This window comes from Pseudophryne corroboree, chromosome 8, assembly GCF_028390025.1.
Source record: "Pseudophryne corroboree isolate aPseCor3 chromosome 8, aPseCor3.hap2, whole genome shotgun sequence".
NCBI lineage: Eukaryota > Metazoa > Chordata > Amphibia > Anura > Myobatrachidae > Pseudophryne > Pseudophryne corroboree.
The window spans coordinates 112,053,598-112,074,743 of NC_086451.1; the positions used below are offsets into that span (position 1 = coordinate 112,053,598).

The window sequence follows — 21,146 nt, forward strand, 5'->3', positions numbered from 1 at the left end:
TGTCCCAGAGTCTAGTGCACATGCGCAGGTCTCTGGGAAAATGGCGCAGCAGATATTTTTCCACTAATCTTACTACTGCGCATGTGTGTGAAATGCGGGGAAAATTCCTGCCACACCATTTTAGTGGTGGTTTCTGCAGCACTGCAGCTGAAGACATGGGACTCCGGAGGGTAAGTATTGAAACGAATGGGTGCACACACTGCACCTATTATAAATACGCCAGTGCAGCCCATAAAGAGACCACCTGATCCACCATGACCATGTTATTCATTATTTGGAAAGGGGGTTCACATTTGGCACATTAATTTGTAGATTATAAAAATACTTTTAGTTTGGAATTCACCCACACATTTAATTAAAAAAATAAAAAATTAAAAAAACCTTTCTGGACATAACTTTGTCCATAGAAAATACTAACGTAATTTCTAATAACTATATGAAATTAGTAAATACTAATTATTTACATTACATTAGCGGACAGCATCATCCATATATTAAAAATATTCCTAAAAATCAGTTAAGTCATCTAAAACGTAATTGTGCAATTATATGGGACAAAGGGATCTCATGGGTCAGAATTTTATAGATTGGGGGTTACCCAGAATCTCTGTTGAAATTGGCTGTAGTTCATGTCAATGGTTTTTCAGGAATAGGAATTCTAATAATAAAGAGAAAGAGACCATTTCCTTTATGTCAAAACTCATTCAAGGTTCTTACGAAATGAGTCGAATCATCAACAATAATTTCTCTTTATTAGAAGAAACGAACCTTACAAAATGTATTGGTTCTAAACTTACTGATATATTCAAGAAAAAAATGAATTTAGGAAACCATCTAGTGCAAAGTAGAGATGTGCGGCTAGCACTTTTCGTATTTTGTGTTTTGGTTTTGGTTATAATTCCACTTTCGTGTTTTGGTTTTAGCTTGGTTTTGCCAAAACCACCCTTTTGTGTTTTGGTTTTGGTTTTGGATCTGGATGATTTTTTAAAACAACATAAAAACAACTAAAATCACAGAATTTGGAGTTAATTTTGATCCTACGGTATTATTAACCTCAATAACATTCATTTCCACTCATTTCCAGTCTACTCTGAACACCTCACAAGATTGTTTTTAGGCCAAAAGGTTGCACCGAGGTGTCTGTATGACTAAGTTAAACTACACAAGTGTGCAGCACAAACACCTGGCCCATCTTGGAGTGGCACTACAGTGTCAGAAAGCAGGGCAGATATAAAAAAAGGCCCCAAACAGCACATGATGCAAAGAAGAAAAAGAGGTGCAATGAGGTAGCTGTATGACTAAGCGAAGTGACACAAGTGTGCGGCACAAACACCTGACCCATCTAGGAGTGGTACTGCAGTGTCAGACAGGATGGCACTTTTCAAAAACTAGGCCCCAAACAGCACCTCATGCGAAGATGTAGAAGAGGTGCAATGAGGTAGCTGTATGACTAAGCCAAGCGACACAAACAATTGGCCCATCTAGGAGTTGTACTGAAGTGTCAGACAGGATGGCATTTTTCAAAAACTAGGCCCCAAACAGCACCTCATGCAAAGACGTAGAAGAGGTGCAATGAGGTAGCTGCATGACCAAGCCAAGCAACACAAACAATTGGACCATCTAGGAGTGGCACTGCAGTGGCAGACAGGAGGGCAGATATCAAAGAAAAAGGCCTCAAACAGCACATGATGCAAAGAAGAAAAAGAGGTGCACCGAGGTTGCTGTATGACTAAGCTAAGCGACACAACCACCTGGCCCATCTAGTAGTGTCACGCAGTGGCTGAATGTCGAAAGTGGGCAGCAATAGTTCAGTCCACTGACAGCATCTCCTGCATGCCCCTGTCATTTTTCAAATATTCTGCAATTGGTGGACTTATACGGCAGTACCCCAGCACTAATACAGCAGTACCCCTGGACTCATATGGCAGTGTCAGACAGGATGGCACTTTTCAAAAACTAGTCCCTAAACAGCACCTCATGCAAAGATGTTGAAGAGGTGCAATGAGGTAGCTGTATGACTAATCCAAGCGACACAAATTCCCACTGGAATTATACATCCAAATCACTGGAAAATAATACGTCCAAATCACTGGAATTAAATGGCAAAATCACTGAAATTATACGTCCAAATCACTGGAATTAAATGGCAAAATCACTGGAATTATATGTCCAAATCACTGGAATTAAATAACAAAATCACTGGAATTAGACTGCAATATCACTGGAATTATACGTCAAAATCACTTGAATTATACATCCAAATCACTGGAATTATAAATCCAAATCACGGGAATTAAATGGCAAAATCACTGGAATTATACGTCAAAATCACTGGAATCATACGCCAAAATCACTGGAATTATACGTCCAAATCACTGGAATTAAATGGCAAAATGACTGGAATTATACTGCAAAATCACTTGAATTATACTTCCAAATCACTGGAATTATTCGTCCAAATCACTGGAATTATACTGCAACATCACTGGAATTATACGTCAAAATCACTGGAATTATACATCCAAATCACCGGAATTATATGTCCAAATCAATGGAATTATACGTCCAAATCACTGGAATTAAATGGCAGAATCACTGGAATTATACGTCCAAATCACTGGAATTATACGTCCAAATCACTGGAATTAAATGGCAAAGTCACTGTAATTATACGGCCAAATCACTGGCATTAAATGGTAAAATGGAGGTTGAGGGCTTTCATCATCATGTGAAGCTGAACCACTAGTCATGAACATAGTCCAGGACCTTAGCCGTTCCTTGCCACTCAGTGTCGTAAATTGCATATTGGCAAGTTTACGTTTCTCCTCAGACCATTTAAATTTATTTTTTGGGGTCTTTTTACTGAACTTTGGCTTTCTGGATTTTACATGCCCTCTACTATCACATTGGGCATCAACATTGGTAGACAACGTTGATGGTATTTCATCATCTATGTCATGACTAGTGGCAGCAGCTTCAGCACTAGGAAGAAGTGGTTCTTGATTTTTCCCTATTTTATCCTCCAAATTTTTGTTCCCCATTATTATTCTGGAGTTATATAACACAATATGCGGCACAGGAGAGCATACCCCTACACCTCACAGGGCAAACCCTGTAAAAATTATTTGTTTTAAATGTTAATAACCCCTTTACTTGGAGTAAATAATATATAGCACAGGACAGCACCATTGAATGTATATGGCAGCACCACTGGACTGATGCAGGACAACACAGCACCACTGCAATGGACTAGATTTATACAGCAGCACTGGACATATGGCAGCAGATGACACCACCACTGTGAATGGTCACTGGACTGACTGATGCACAGGACACTACCACTGGTCTGATGCAGGACAACACAGCAACACTGTAAGGGACTTGCTATTATTATACAGCAGCAGTGGACATATTGCAGCAGAGTATACCACTGTGACTGCCTTGTCACTGGAATGACAGATGGTTGAGGCACAGGACACTACCACTGGTCTGATGCAGGACAACACAGCAACACTGTAAGGGCCTTGTTATTATAATTTTGTTATTATACGGCAGCAGTGGACATATGACTGCAGAGTATACCACTGTAACTGCCTGGTCACTGGAATGGCTGATGCACAGGACACTACCACTGGTCTGATGCAGGACACCACAGCAACACTGTAAGGGACTTGTTGTTGTTATTATTATTATACAGCAGCAGTGGACATATGGTTGCAGAGACTGCTTGGTCACTGGAATGACTGATGGCTGATGCACAGGACACTACCACTGGACTGATACAGCACAATATACACCACCACTGAACTGATGCAGCACAATACAGCAGCAATAGACAAATGGCAGCAAGAGGACACATCCACTGTGACTGCCTGGTCACTGGAATGACTGATGGCGGATGCACAGGTTACCACCACTGGACTGATGCAGCACAATACACCACCACTGAACTGATGCAGCAAAACACAGCAGCAATGGACATATGGCAGCAAGAAGACACAACCACTGTGACTGGACAAATACAGCACAAGACATGGACACTGAGAGAATGGAGACACGTCCTCTCTGTACACTCTCTAATGCCGGAGTGAAAATGGCGGCGTGCGGCTCCTTATATGGAATCCAAACCCCGCGAGAATCCGACAGCGGGATGATGACGTTTTGCCGCTTCGTTCTGGTTTCCAAGTCAGGCATGAAAAATCGAGCCTGACTCGGATCTGGGCTCGAATGGTGAAGTCCGGTACGGTTCGGTTCTCTGAGAACTGTACCTGCTCATCTCTAGTGCAAAGTGGTCTTAAGAGAGAAAAGGTTAAAGGATTAACAGTGCTTCCAGCTAAACCTTTAAGGTGTTTTATTGTAATAGACCCACCTGTATAACATCCTAACATCAAATCCAATACAAAAGCAGAACTTTTCCTATTAAACAGTGTGTAAACTGCAGACTTTATTATTGTGTTAGAATGTCCTTGTTCCTTCCCATTTAGAACAGATTAGATTGGTTAAAACTAGGTTTAGAAAGCAGAGAATCAACATCCTGAAAAACTGTCTATCCATAGTGTGTCTAGGCACTTTGCCAAATATCATGGGTGTAAAATAGAGGGTTTATCCATCACTGTGGCAGAAAAAGTTTGAAGAAACTAGAAGAGGTATGTACTAGAGTTATGTTTACTGAATCTTATCTGTATTTAGTCTTTATGGGAGCCAACATTAATCTAATTATTATACAGCTCAGTCTTTGAATAAATGTATTAATTTATTAGAATTTTTCAAATATTGTTTTGTTTTATATAATGGGCTAGATGCATCATCGCTTGGAAAGTGATAAAATGGAGAGTGAAAAAGTACCAGCCAATCAGCTCCTAACTGCCATGTCACAGGCTGTGTTTGAAAAATGGCAGTTAGGAGCTGATTGGTCGGCACTTTATCACTCTCCATTTTATCACTTTTCAAGCGATGATGCATCTGGCCCAATGTGTGTGTGTGTGTGTGTGTGTGTGTGTGTGTGTGTGTGTGTGTGTGTGTGTGTGTGGGTGGGTGGGTGTGTGTGTGTGTGTGTGTGTGTGTGTGTGTGTGTGATAGTTATATCACACATATATAAATACACAGTGCACATATAAATAGTGCCAGCGTAATTACTTCCTTTATTCCCACAGTTTATTCTGTGACACCACAATTGTCAAATTCATTAGCAGCAGATTCAATATTGTTAATGTTATTTTTTTATACTTGTGAATGATTCACTTTAATGCCCAGCTTCACATATACCGAAGTAGATAGCTGTATCCTCTGTTTCCTTGAGGAGTGACAATATACAGGTGTCCACATAAGAGTAAAAGAAATTATGGGGGACATTTACTAAGCAGTGATAAGAGCGGAGAAGTGAGCCAGTGGAGAAATTGCCCATGGCAACCAATCAGCACTGAAGTAACATCTACAACAATTTGCATACTATAAATTATACAGAGCTGCTGATTGGTTGATGGGGCAACTTCTCCACTGGCTCACTTCTCCGCTCTTATCACTGCTTAGTAAATGTCCCCCATATATTCTGTATATTACACGTACATTGTGCAATCATATTATTCTGGGGGCACAGACATCGCTGGCATTTTCTAATTACATTTTTTTTTCTTTAATTCTGCTATCAGTCCCAGTGGGACATTACAGCCCCTCTCCATCGGTATGCAGTGATTATGTCCACATTTAGAATGTTGACACCAGAAAAATCAACATGATCAGAATGGCAACATGCACAAAATGTCAATATGGTCAAAATAGTAAAAGTCAACAGTCCATTTTAGCATTAGGGTTGCTACAATTGTCGAAAAATGCAATATCGACATGCAAAATGTCGATATTCTAGAAGTGTTAATATCAAGTCAATGTTGACATGCAGACCAAGGACCTAATTCAAGGTTGATTGCAAAACAACATTTTCCTCTAATGGGCAAAACCATGTGCACTGCAGGTGGGGCAGAAATAACATGTGCAAAGAGAGTTAGATTTGGGAGGGGTGTGTTCAAACAGAAATCTAAACTGCAGTGTAAAAATAAAGCAGCCAGTAATTACCCTGCACAGAAACAATATAACCTACCCAAATCTAACTCTCTCTGCACGTTATATCTGCCAAACCTGCAGTGCACATTGATTTGCCCATTAAAGGAAAATGTTGTTTTGTAATCAACCTTGAATTAGGCCCCATATCCACATTCTGGTGGGGGCAACTTCAGTAAAATAAAGCCAGTTTGTGCAAGGGCATCCAAATTGCCTCTTTTTCCTGCCAGTATACATACAGACTGTCTGACATGCCTACTTGGATGCTGTTACTCATATAATCATCCACCATTCTTTAAATGGTAACAAAATCATATGCAGTGACAGTAGACATGTCAGTAATCATTGGCAGGTCCTTCAGTCTGAACCAGATGTCAGCACTCGCTCCTAACTGCCCTGCATCACCGCCAGCAGGTGGGCTAGTAAATCTTATCCTTTTCCTTGCAGCCCCAGTGGCGGGAGAAATTGAAGGAGGAGCTGTTGACGGGTACAATGTAGGCTTTAAACCTAGGATCGAGCACGGTGGCCAAAATGTAGTGCTCTGATTTCAACAGATTGACCACCCTTGAATCCTGGCAAAGCGAATGAAGGGTTCCATACACAAGTGCCACATACTTTCCGGAATTGCTCCATCTTAGCTCCTCCTTCAATTTCTCCAGCTGATTCTGCAAAAGCCTGATGAGGGGAATGACCTGACTCAAGCTGGCAGTGTCTGAACTGACTTCACGTTTGGTAAGTTTGAAGGGTTGGAGAACCTTACACAAGACGGAAATCATTCTCCACTGTGCTTGAGTCAGGTGCATTACCCCTCCTTTGCCTATATCATAGGTGGATGTATAGGCTTGAATGGCCTTTTGCTGCTCCTCCATCCTCTGAAGCATATAGAGTGTTGAATTCCACCTCATTACCACCTCTTGCTTCAGGTGATGGCAGGGCAGGTTCAGGAGTGTTTAATGGCGCTTCAGTCTTTGGCACGCGGTGGCTGAATGCCGAAAGTGTCCCGCAATTTTTAGGACCACAGACAGCATCTCCGACATGCCCCTGTCATTTTTCAAAAAGTTCTGCACCACTAAATGAATTGTATGTGCAAAATATGGGACGTGCTGGAATTTGCCGAGATGTAATGCACGCACAATATTGGTGGCGTTGTCCGACATCACAAATCCCCAGGAGAGTCTAATTGGGGTAAGCCATAGTGCGATGATGTCCCTCAGTTTCCGTAAGAGGTTGTCAGCGGTATGCCTCTTACGGAAAGCGGTGATGCATAGCGTAGCCTGGCCTGGTCTACCACTGCTATGCAGATGATACACAAATGTACTTGTCCTTTGCTCCGGGCACTGATAACCCAATAGCAACTCTAAATGGCTGTCTAGCTGAGCTACAGGAGTGGATGAGTGCCAGTTGGCTGCGACTGAACCCGGATAAAACAGAGGTCCTTATGATACGACCGCAAGATCAAAGGACAAGACCGCAGCATAGCCAATCAACTGGACTTACACTCAGGGATTCAGAATTATAGACCAGTGATCGTGTGCGGAATCTTGGTGTTGTCCTGGATGGTGGCTTGACACTTAAACATCAGATATCAGCCACAATCAAGTCCTCATTCTTTCACCTGAGGAACATAGCCAGAATCAAGCACTTAATTCCCTCAGATGATCTGCCAAAAGTCATACATGCATTTGTATCATCTCGATTAGACTACTGTAATGCCCTCTACCTTGGTCTCTCAGCAAAAGAATTGCACTGCTTACAGCTGGTGCAAAACACAGCTGCCAGGCTGTTAACCAACCAGCCCCGTTCTAGCTACATGGTCACTGGACTGACTGATACATCTAAGACACTACACTGGATTGAGCACACAAGACAGCACTATAATCGCCACCCCACTTACCCGCCCACACAGACACTGAGGACGGAGACACGTCCACTCACTACACTCTACAGGACTGGAGTGAAAATGGCGGCGACACACGGCTCCTTATATGGTATCCAAACCCTGTGAGAATCCGACAGCTGGATGATGACGTTTTGCCTCGTTCTGGTTTCCGAGTAAGGCGGGAAAACCCGAGCCGGGCTCGGATCCGGGCTTGGGACGTGAAGTTCAGTAGCCGCTCATCTCTAGTTTGAAGTGTTCCATATTTTGTCTAAATACATGCTTCTTACAAAGTATTACACTCAGAGAGAACCCTAAGCATAGGCAACTTAGGCAATTGCCTAGGCCATTTAGAATGCTTAGGGGAATTCCAAGCCTAGGGCTGGCTGTATACCATGCCCCATGACACCCGCACAGACCCGCTCACCTGTACCTCATACACCTGGCACCTCACACCCCTCCGGCACCCGGCCCTCCACTGTTTACCCTGGCTCACACCCACTTTCCAGCACCCGCACGCATTCGAGAGGAGGAGGACAGGAGCTGCGAGCAGCAGTCCCTCTGGCTGGGCACTGCTCTGCTCCCTGCTCTGCAGCTTTCTCAGCCCCAGCTCCCCCGCCGCTCTCAAGCCTCGTCCTGCCCAGCTCCCCCAATATGAAGCTGACACTGATAGTGCTGCAGAGCAGCTACCAGTAGGGGACCATTCAGCTGCTGCGGGAGCTTTGGTCCGACTAACAGACAAAGAAGGTGTATGTGGGGGACAGTGAGATTAGGGTGTGTGGTAGAAGTATGGGGTGTGTGTTTGGCGAACAGGAGGACTAAGGTGTGTGTTGGAGATGGAGGATTATGGAGTGTATGTGGGGGGAATAGATTGTGTGTCGTATGGGCAGAGAGTTAAGGGGTGTATGTGGGGAGGAATAGCGAGTGTGTGGTGGGGTAGAGGGTTATGATGTGTATGTTGGGGCACAGGGAGTACAAGGTGTGTTGAGGTAGAAGTATATGGGGTGTACATGGGTGGACTAGGGTGTGTGTGTTGGGGTAGAGGGTTATGGGGTGTATGGGGTGTATGTGTGTGGGGTAAAAGAGGAGTAGAGTGTGTGGGGGTATAGGGGTATCAAGATAGGGGATGGGTATGGAGAGATAGGGGGTGTATTTAAGATGTGTGGGATTATTGGGAGTAAGATGTGTATGTGTTGGATAAGCGGTATGGGGGGTTGTATGGGGTTATGGGATAGGGTACTTGGTCAGAGGTAGAAATAGCATCGGAGCACGCAGTAATTAAAATGGTACTATCTGCTTGGGGGCACTTACAAAAATCTCACCTAGGGCATCAAATTTGTTAGGGCAGCTCTGATTACACTAATTGTCTCTATCACACTTGGCTTGTAGGTCACTTCTCTCTGAAGTAGCTAGATATTGGGGGCATGTGTATTTGACAATGTGGGGGCATATCTGCAGCATGGCAGAATATGTGTATCTGACAGAATGGGGGCATATCTAGCACTGTGGGGGCATGTATATTTGGCAATGTGGAGGCATATCTGGCAATGTGGCAGAATATGTGTATCTGGCACTGTGGGGGCATATCTAGCACTGGGGGGCATGTGTATTTGACAATGTGGGGGCATATCTGCAACGTGGCAGAATATGTGTATCTGACAGAGTGGGGGCATATCTAGCACTGTGGGGGCATGTGTATTTGGCAATGTGGAGGTATATCTGGTAACGTGGCGGAATATGTGTATCTGGCACAGTGGGTTCATATCTAGCACTGTGTGTGTGTATTTGGCAATGTGGGGCATATCTGGCACTGCGGGGACATGTGTGTATCTGCACTGTGAAGGCATATCTAGCACTGTAGGGGCATATGTGTATCTGGCACTGCACTATTTGGGTCATATGTGTATTACGTCCCAATTTTCAATGGCCACGCCCAATGTGGCATGTGGCCATACCCACTCAGCACACACACACTCACAGCTAACAATTTTTTTCTACTTGCACCACTGTGTGTATATATATATAATACAGGAGCATGTAAAGAATCTCTAATTTGGAGTTGAGGGGCGGACTTGGACGGGATGAGAGGGGGGGCCCAAAGCATTTTGTTGCACCTGGACCCACCGCTCGCTAGTTCCGCCACTGGCTGTGAGATGAGCACATCTCCGCGCCGCCGCTCCCTATGTAGTGAACGGGTCACAGGTCGCATCGACCCAGGAACCCGTTTACACTGCCACTGACCAGGTGTTCAACCCGGAAATAACCCTTCTTATAACCCAGGTTGAATTACCGGGTCAGGCAACCCGGGAATTCTTCATGGCCCCTTTCACATCGCACACTGACCCATGTCGACCCAGCAATATGCCGGGTCGATACTGGGTTATTTTTGTGATGTGAAAGGTGTTTTAGTGACTTTTTATGTGGTTTGGAAACTGCCAGATTTACTAAGGGGCCACACCACACATAAAATAGCTTACTTTCAAAATGCACAGTTTGATACCATCATGCTGATTTAAATTTTTTTAACTGTTTAATAGTGCCCCCAAATAAATGATAAATCTAGTCCCTCCTTATTAATAAAATGAGAATAAAATAAGAGAAAAAACACTTGGAGGAAGCAGATGACACATCAGTTCTCCCTGATGTCAAATGAGTTAATCTCTGGTGAGAGAATTAGGAGATGTCTCTTATGCAAGACAAGGGCCCTCATTCCAAGTTGATCGCTCGCTAGCTGCTTTTAGCAGCATTGCAAACGCTAGGCCGCCGCCCTCTGGGAGTGTATCTTTAGCTTAGCAGAATAGCGAACGAAAGGTTAGCAGTTCTGCTATTAAATATTTCCCTGCAGTTTCTGAGTATCTCCAGACCTACTCCTAGATTGCGATCACTGCAGACTGTTTGGTTCCTGGTTTGGCGTCACAAACACGCCCTGCGTTCGGCCAGCCACTCCCCCGTTTCCCCAGCCACTGCTGCGTTTTTGTCTCGCACGCCTGCATTTTTTAGCACACTCCCGGAAAACGCTCAGTTACCACCCAGAAACACCCACTTCCTGTCAATCACTCACCGATCAGCAGAGCGACTGAAAAGCGTTGCAAAGCTCTGTGTAAAATTGCATAGTTTTGTGTGAAAGTACTTAGCGCGTGCGCCCTGCGGCCCATACCTTTGCGCAGAATTGCCGGTTTTCAGCCTGATCGCAATTCTGCTAAAAACGGCAGCGAACAAACAACTCGGAATGACCCCCAATGTTGGGTCCCAGGCAAGGAAATAACCAGAGATTAACTCATTTGCAATCAGCAAGAGCTCATGAACAGTTTGACTATTTTTTTATTTTTTATTATTTTCATATGGATTGGGACAGACCAAAAAACAAGAGGACAGTTAAGTATTTATTAAGGACATCCTAGCAAAACATACATTTGGGGACAATATTAACTTTAGTAATTATGCAGCAACATTATTTCAATTAGTGAGAAAAAAAGGAGGGGAGTATGCTTTGCGCTTGAAACAATATATCAAAAATTATATGTGCAGTCGGACAAAGAAGATAGACTCAGTACAACTTCAAAATGATAATAAAAAAACACTTTTATGGTATCAATTAAAGCAGAATATGCCACATATAGAATGAATTAAAATAATGACAGTTTTACAATTTGTTAGATAAACTAAACTGAAAATAAAAATAAACATAAGAATAAAAATAAAACAGTTAAATGATTATATTCAAATGGTGATAATAAAAAAATCACAACACTGGCGTCCCAGTGTATTATTTTGGGTTTGTAATTCCCGCAGGGATAATTGACAGTCTCACAGTCTCAGATATTAATATAGTTCTTTAAAGGAAAGGTGCAATCTGTAATTAATGCTCCCGTGCTGGTTCCTGCGTTAGTGTAGAAACAGGGTCCTCATTAGATGAAATACACGAGGAGTAATAATGTGTGCTTTATTTCCTGTTATAATTACAGCTGGTAGTTGCCGTCTTTCCCGGTAAGGTTTTGTTAATTATAAATATAGCAGCAATGTTCAATTTAGATGGATTTAGCCGCCGTGAACAAACTACTGGGAACAGGTGTTAGGCCCCACAGCGGGGGTCACACAGAACTCACCCGACCAGTGTTTGTACAGCCGTGCGGCAATAATGAATCCAGCGTGCGGCAAAAAGCTGTGACCGAAGCTGTCACGGTTATGCTGAGCTGCGGACTGGGTCCTTTCGGCGGGTATCACCAAGTGAGAAGTGTATCGAGAGTGGGCGTCAACGCGTTTCGTCTCCTAGCAACGGAGACTTCCTCAAGAGACTTCTTGAGGAAGTCTCCGTTGCTAGGAGACGAAACGCGTTGACGCCCACTCTCTATACACTTCTCACTTGGTGATACCCGCCGAAAGGACCCAGTCCGCAGCTCAGCATAACCGTGACAGCTTCGGTCACAGCTTTTTGCCGCACGCTGGATTCATCATTGCCGCACGGCTGTACAAACACTGGTCGGGTGAGTTCTGTGTGACCCCCGCTGTGGGGCCTAACACCTGTTCCCAGTAGTTTGTTCACGGCGGCTAAATCCATCTAAATTGAACATTGCTGCTATATTTATAATTAACAAAACCTTACCGGGAAAGACGGCAACTACCAGCTGTAATTATAACAGGAAATAAAGCACACATTATTACTCCTCGTGTATTTCATCTAATGAGGACCCTGTTTCTACACTAACGCAGGAACCAGCACGGGAGCATTAATTACAGATTGCACCTTTCCTTTAAAGAACTATATTAATATCTGAGACTGTGAGACTGTCAATTATCCCTGCGGGAATTACAAACCCAAAATAATACACTGGGACGCCAGTGTTGTGATTTTTTTATTATCACCATTTGAATATAATCATTTAACTGTTTTATTTTTATTCTTATGTTTATTTTTATTTTCAGTTTAGTTTATCTAACAAATTGTAAAACTGTCATTATTTTAATTCATTCTATATGTGGCATATTCTGCTTTAATTGATACCATAAAAGTGTTTTTTTATTATCATTTTGAAGTTGTACTGAGTCTATCTTCTTTGTCCGACTGCACATATAATTTTTGATATATTGTTTCAAGCGCAAAGCATACTCCCCTCCTTTTTTTCTCTCTAGATTTTAACGTTGCAACCTGGCAAGTTGTTTATGCTTAGCTGCTGAAACATCTCAAATATATAACTATTTACACTATTACAGCGCCGGGTTATCACAAACGGTCTCCGTTTTGTGATCTCTTTCTTTTATTATTTCAATTAGTAACAATAAAGGGGCGACATCCTTTTATTAATTAATTAACTGTGGTAAAATGTAACATGTCACTGAAGAGGGCAATCATATTTATGAATATTCCTAAAGGGGGCAATAATATTAATTTATGTTTCTAAAGAAGGGCAATATTAAAAGTTATTTCTATGAAGGGGTTATGAATAAGTAGTATGCAGTTGAGTTGACGGTCAGGATACCGACGCCGGTATCCCGACTGCTGACAATGCCGGCAGCCAGAATCCCGACTAACAAGGGCTATTCCCACTTGTGTGTGTCCACAACACCCATATAGTGGGAATAGAACCTGTGGTGAGCGCAGTGAGCCACCGAGCCCGCAGCGTGGTGAGTGCCGCTACCAGCATACTGACGGCCCTGCTGATGGCATACTGATGATCGGAATGCCGTTGTTGGTATACTGACGACTAGCATCCCGATTGTCGGTAAATTCTACTGATCCCGAATAAGTTTATATATATGTAAAAATAATAGTACACATGGTGGAGACTATAAAACAATCTTTATAAAGCCCTGTCCAGAAGTATAAATAAATAGATGGCTAGAAGGTGTATGTAATAAACAACCCAAATTGGATTTAGCAAAAGGTAACATATAGGATCAGGATTTATTCTAAGCTATGTTGTTACAAGCAAATACTTTTAAATAGCAGAAAATGACACACAAATGGCTATTGGTTACTGCATCATCATGATGTCATTATGCAAATAAAAAAGTCATACATGATAAAGATGCAATACTCAGTCAATAAATGAAATAAAAAAACACATATATGAGTTTGGCATGTTAATAGTACATAGGGTATTATATATGCTTATAACAGTTCCATAACAGCATGCACAATCTTTTAACATTTGATCCCTGGTATCACGGGCGTTTCTAGAGAGGAGGAAGCCCATGTGCCGGCTCTATCTGAGCCCACTCCTCTCTAGCCGGCAGCGCTTAACTCTGGGCTCAGTGCATGCGCAGATCTCCAGGAAAGTGGCGCAAGGGCCATTTTCCCAGTGATTTTTCTACTGTGCATGTGCAAAACACAAGGAAAATGGCGCCACGCCATTTTCCAGTGATTTCTGCAGCTCTGCTGCTGCACCACAGGACTCTGGAGGGTAAGTATTAAAAATTATAAGTGCAGGGTGGGCACCCCTGGACCGCACACACTGCACCCATTATAAATATGCCAGTGTCTGGTACCCACCAGATAGGGTGATCACAAGATAGGAGTACCCACCATATAGGAGGAGATCAGTGCAGTATGGTGACTTAAAAAGGCTATAAAATCTCTTTTAAAATTGAAAAAAAGAAAAGTCTTTTTACCTTCCAACCTCATTCCTACGTTCAGACACTTTTGGAAACGGCAGTACGGGCACCTTTTCCTCTGCGTTTTATCTATTTTACAGCTCTGGTTCTCTGTGCAGGTGTAACGCTTGTTATTCTGGACTGTCCTCTTGAAGAATCCCTGGATTATATCGAAAACATGCCAGGAAAATGTTATATAGCAAATCCGAAACTTAACAAAATAAAGTTACACTATACAAAATACAATGTAAAGGCAGCGGAGTTATTCTTTAAATAAAATCATCAAGCATCAGTTTTAAGAGAAGCTGATCACATATGGTCTCATTCTGCACTGGGAACAAAACACAAATAAGCAAGTAACTTTGCACCCGGACATTCCCTGTTGCAATGTGAGCATTGCAAAGATGGTTCTTATTTTGCATGCTGGGTAAATAACTGCTGCTTTTGCATGTAACCCACAAATATCGGACAGCTTTATTTTTACGCTGCAATTTAGAATTGAGTTTGGAAATGCCTCTCTAAATCTCTCTGTGCATTTTACATCTGCCCCACTGACAGTGCAATATGGTTTTACCCAAGTGCAAAGTTACTTCCTTTTGTTTTCATTTGCTCCCAACCATACTTTCCCACTCTCCTGGAACTTCTGGGAGCCTCCCGAATTGTGAGAGAGTCTTCCAGGTTGCAGGGAAAGTAGGCAACTCTCGCACATTCAGCAGGCTGACCTATGAAGTGAATGGGACAAGGGTCCGGTGACGCGATTCATGTCATGTTGTCAGCATTCCAAAGCAGTGTGATGACCTGATTTGCAGAGCTCCGCCCAACTGCCACTTTTTCTCCCAAACAGGTAGGTGCCAAAGATTACAGGTATGTTCCCAACTATGTATCAGCCCCATAGTTTTGTGACAACTGTAATGTCAGGTCAATGCCGGGATGGTATTGCTGTGTATAACAGCCACCGTGCACACACGGGACTCAGCATTAGGCATCAACAATCTCTATCTAATGGCCCATACACACGGTGAGATTTGGGCTATGCCCGATTCTCACTATGCGACAGAGGCTAGGTCGCCACATAGTATTGCAAGCACTCTCATTATGTGCTTGTGATACTGACTATGTGCGATTTTGGCTAAGTGTCAATTTTGACTGTCTCTTCTATAGAGATAGTCAAAATTTACTTGCCTGCACAGTCTATCTATTCTTGGATTGCCGACCGCGCGGGACCCCGCATCGGCATCGATTCGGGATCGCAAGGTGACTTTCACCTTGCGCTTTGCACTAACTTTTCATACGATTTTGACTATATAGTCAAAATCGTAAGAAAAAATCTCACCGTGTGTACACACCATTAGCCCATCCCAGACTCCCATTAGCTAGGTTTCATCAGAGTCTGGGGGCAGGCTTTGAAGCAGGGATATGCGGCGAGGTAAATGGTTCAGTAGGCACTGGCTAGTACAAGAGCCAGATTTACACACAATTTATGATCCAAAGGGTTCATGTGGGCATTATACAAAGATGCAACAGTATATACTGCTGGAAATGTGGTGAGTTTTGATAAAAGATATGTGGAAAAGATACACAGGTGATTCAATTGCCTCACCTGCCATAGACTTTTTACTCCACAGTTTTGATCAAGTCAGCTGACACCTCCAGTGTGGTCATAAAGTACAGGTAAAATCAAAGCATGACAATTGCAGTACAGGGTTTCTCTCACTGTCAATGGAAGTCTGCACTATAAACAGTGAAGCCTTGAGAGGGGCAATTTTTGCTTCTTTTCCCACAGAAATCCATGTACTTTAATAGGTGAGTTTATGAAAGGGTCTGATTGTGAGTGGGATAGATCTCTGTGCACATAAATGACGAGTTTTCACATACAGCGCATGCACAGAGCCAATTTATACATTTTTGTACATCTCCATCCAATTCTAATATAGATGGAACACAGTTGGATTGGACTTTCTGCACAATTGCCCATTTAGGGAAACAAGTGGGTGGCAACAATCTATGCAGAGGCAGCCACATCCCGACCTTGCCCGCTGAACAACTGCATCATGAAGGAGGCAGGGCCATGGGAGGCAGGACCAATGATGTCACAAATTGGGTGTGACCACTGGCACAGATAACTGCAGCATTGCCCAGAGTGTTCCCAAGACACTCTGGCTGGCTGCAGAGACTGCAGGGTGCCTGCCTGGAGTGTCTAAAACTGTTCCAGCCAGCGCTGAAGCAGAGATCCTAGCTAGAATGACACCCTGCTAGCCAGAAGCAGGCACTGTGGGTCAGTGATGGTCCCACCCACAGAGCCCTGCACACTGTTCTGTGGCACCACTCGCACACCACTAGTAACGGCCTGGTAACAATGCAAGCACACGGAACTGCCCTTACTTGTGGAAACGTCATAGGAGTGTTGTGAGAGTGTCATGAGCAGGATTGCTTTAATTGCCGGCTTGGCAAGAGGAAGCCTATTTCTGACAAATCTCTTGCAGCTAGCATGGGCAGGTGCAAGTCAGTGTTAATTTTGAAGAATAAAATTTTGACTAAACGTATTTGTCAACTACAGTTTATTTAAGGACTAAAAATAGACTAAAATGAGACTAAAATGAAAACTGAGGTCCACTGACTTAATCTTAACTAAAACAAAGCAAAAAAAAGTGACTTAAGACTAAAACTAAATTTAAAATCCTCAAAATGTCAAAATTAATAGTAGGGTTTTACATTTTTGAAGAACAATTATGTGTTCTAGATATTTGCAGAAAATAAATATGACCAGTTGTGAAGGAAATACGATTATGTATTGCACTTGTTTGTTCTAATAAACTTAAGGTATTAATTTGTATATGATATATGGGAGCACTACGGTAAGTCAGGCTCAGTATGTAACACATTCTCCACCTACTGAGCCTAAATGACTAAACACATAGTTAAAGGTATGCAAACTTCTCAAGGGAATTTTAGAGAAATGTTCTTCAGCAAAATCCATTACAGTATCATTGAACTGTTTGCAAAAGTTATGACTAAAACATTGACTAAAATTAGACTAAAAAGAAAACTGAGATCCACTGACTAAATCTTAACTAAAATGAAGAAAAAGAAAAACACTAAAATGTGACTTTAAGGCAACTACAATTTTCAGTAGGTGACTTAGACTAAAACTAAAAAGAAAATCCTTGTCAAAATTAACACTGTTGTAAGTGCTAAAAAAATGATGACATTGCATCAGCAGGCGTGAAATCAACAGGTGGCACAAGTTTTCCGCATGCAGATGCATGGTCCCCTGCATGAGTCCTACAGATTCTCACATTAGCATACGTAAGTTAATCAGGTTTCCGTGACTGCCAGCAAGTACAGCCACTTTGCATGTGACTAGAATCAGCCCTTAAATATGCATGGAAATTAGTAATTTGTCCTATTATCTAATTTTTAAAATGTAATTGAAAAAAACTGAAGCATGTCAAATATATTGCTATCGGTCACTGTATCATTTTGGCACAGTTACCTCTGCAGCGGTTTTCATATCTGTGCCCAAGTATCAGGAGAACCAAATAAGTTTATGTTGTGTTCTTTGATAAAAATGTGCAATTTATTTAATTTGTGGCCTCAACAGAATATATCACGTGCTTGCTAAACAACTCCATGACCACCTTTCACAAGGTGTGGTTCCCGAGGTATCTCTATCAATCTTCTCCTCTCCCTGCTCTCTGATAACTTTCCTCTTCCTTCAATTTCTACTCTTTCTCAGCTCTTCAGTCTCCCCTCATTTATTTGATTGTGCTTTGGCCCTCTCTACTCATACCTGCCCTCCCATTTCTTCCTTATTTTCATCCCCCCCCCTCCCCCCCCCCTTTTTATTTTTTTAGATAATTTTTTCTTTGTTTCTCATTAATATTCTGTTTTATACCCTAATTTGTGTTTTTTTTTATTATTTGATTATGCTGCATGTCCAGTGCTGGTACATGGGCCACCGGCTATCTTTCTGTCTGCCGACGGGATGACCAATGTAACGACACATTGGCCATCTCTATCGCACTGAATGACCATGCGACCACACGATATATCGCTCACATCATCCAGAAGCATGATGTCATTCAAAATATCTTCTGCAGGCGATTAGAAGACGCAACGAACAAACCGCGGGAATGCACAATAGTCCATACACACTAGATAATATGCATGATATACCTGTCCAATCTGCCATCTAGTGTGTACTCATCTTAAGGGTTTATTATTAATCTTTTTTTGCTGTCTGTTTGTTCAAATTTATTTCAAGGAAACTGTGTTTGCCCCTTGTTTTGTACCTTTTTTTACAATTAAAAAAAAATTTATCTTAAAAAAAATTGCAATTTATTCACAAAAATCAGTTCTGAATAATTGTAAATAACATACAGTATGCAATGAAGAATAGCATCATGTATTTAATGTAGTTGAATTTATGCAGAATTCTGACACCAAAATTTAAAATTTTCTCATTTACTCTGTTATTTTACCCACTGTGTATGTGTCCATTGTAAGGTTGCAAAATATAGTTATGTGTGCCTGTTGATTCTACAGAATAAACATTGAAACAAAGTAATTATTGTCAATCTAGTGTTACAAATTCTTTGCAGCTTCAGTATATCTACAGTGTTGCCGATTTAAAAAAAAAAAATGTTTTGGGCAAACAATAGCTTTCATTGTGTGTGATGTGACATGGCATAGTTCCCCCTTAGATGGGCAGCAAATTTGAAATGCTACATATTCCTAAAGGATGCATATTTGGACTATACTGAAACACTAACACAATAAAAGCTTCATGTGTTATAATGTTAAAAGTTATTACCTACAGAAAATAAGAGTATGTAATGCCATACAATGATTTATGTGTTTATGGCTGATATGTCATATATCAAAGGCAAGTTAACATCTAGTCAAATTGGATGCATTCCATAGGTGTTTAGTACTGTGGAAAGAAAAATGGTTTGATACAATCACACCATTATCATTGTATCATTGGCATTTAGAAAGGAAAAAAATTAACCACAATACCTATACATGCAATAAACCTTTTTAGATTTTTTTTCTACCTATATAATCAACATAATTATAATGTAAATGAGAGTTATAAAGGGAAATGTACACGTCGAGATTTTTTTCCTTTTTTTTGGATGGGACTAGCTTAAATATCCATCATTAAAAAAAATATATTTTTCGGGGGGGCTAAAGAAAAAAGAAAAAGAAAAATATCAATGAATAAATTAAGCAATAGCATTGGGTTTACCTGTATGCATAGTATTGGTATTATCTTAAGTAATTCTTAGAATAGTTCTGTTTGTCAATTAAATTACTGTGAAAATAAAGCATTTGATTGAAGCTAACTTAAATCGGTGATAAAATGTTTAGAATATATTTGAATATAACATAATAAAATATGTGCTAAGCAGGCCAATCAGCATGTCAGTTATACTGTTCAAAACACCTGCTTCATGCTTACCGGGCTAACAGACATAGCACAGGTAATTTCATCATTTATATAAATATGCTCCTTTACTTGGCTTTAACCATAATGCATATATGGATATATGGTTTATCTATACTGTACAATACTGTACATACAATACAATTTCTACAGATACAGAAATCTATCTAATCATCTATCTATCTATCTATCTATCTATCTATCTATCTATCTATCGTACAGTATCTGTCTATCTACGTAAATAAATTCCAAAAATAGGTAATTACCAGTCTTGTTAATTAAGCTAAAATATCACATTTATTTTACCACATATAAGTCAATAATTATAGGATGTCCCTCGTCGATGTGTTAGTCCCCACAATAGCCTATTTTGGTCTACGCAGGACCATTATCATGATAAGCATCGATCCATATTCACATAGCAAATACATCCAAATAAACTTGGACCAAAACACTGATAATGACATTTGCTTCTACCATGCTATATTGAGTAGTACATAACTACATGTATTATATCATGCTTGGTGAATGTTCTCTCTGATCTAGTTTTCCTACACATGGTACTTCTGGGCACCCCAGCTGTTTGAAGTGGATGATGATGTAAGTGCAGCTACAGTAACTTGGTGTGTATATATATATATATATATATATATATATATATATGTATCTATATCCTTGTGTGAATCCCGGCACTCCAGTTGCCCCCACAGGGCTGTCTTGCTCCTGTGCCCTCCACTGGGTAAAACCCCTGTATACACCAGCGAAGAAAATGAGGCGGCACTCTGAGACTTTGTGAAGCATCAAATACAACTTGTATTAAGTGATAAAGTTTTCGGGGACATGGTCTGAAGAAAGGGAGCACGTCCCCGAAACTTTATCACTTAATACAAGTTGTGTTTGAGGCTTCACAAAGTCTTCGAGTGCCGCCTCATTTTCTTTGTCGGTATATATATATATATATATATATATGCACACAGCAATTGATATCACATTAGTGTTAGACTTTAGGCATGCTAACTGGTATAAAGCTCATGGCACATTGGTTATTAAAGATGAGACGGTCACCATGCATGTGTTGCAAAGCATTTAGGAAAACAGCTTATATATTTTTACTATCACAATTAAAATTGAGACAAGTACTTTCTGCCCATTACATCACAGTTATACACACAAAAG

General features: G+C 41.3%; 1 protein-coding gene across 2 annotated transcripts in view; it reads right to left on the reverse strand.

Moving 5' to 3' along the window:
- The window catches only part of NR5A1 (nuclear receptor subfamily 5 group A member 1), a 249,978-nt gene that overhangs the window by 220,879 nt on the left and 7,953 nt on the right, over positions 1–21,146 (reverse strand). For both annotated transcript variants that reach the window (XM_063936867.1, XM_063936866.1), the window contains exon 3: positions 14,540–14,681. In XM_063936867.1, coding sequence (XP_063792937.1) covers positions 14,540–14,681 — 142 coding nt within the window. The remainder of the gene's footprint in view (positions 1–14,539; positions 14,682–21,146) is intronic.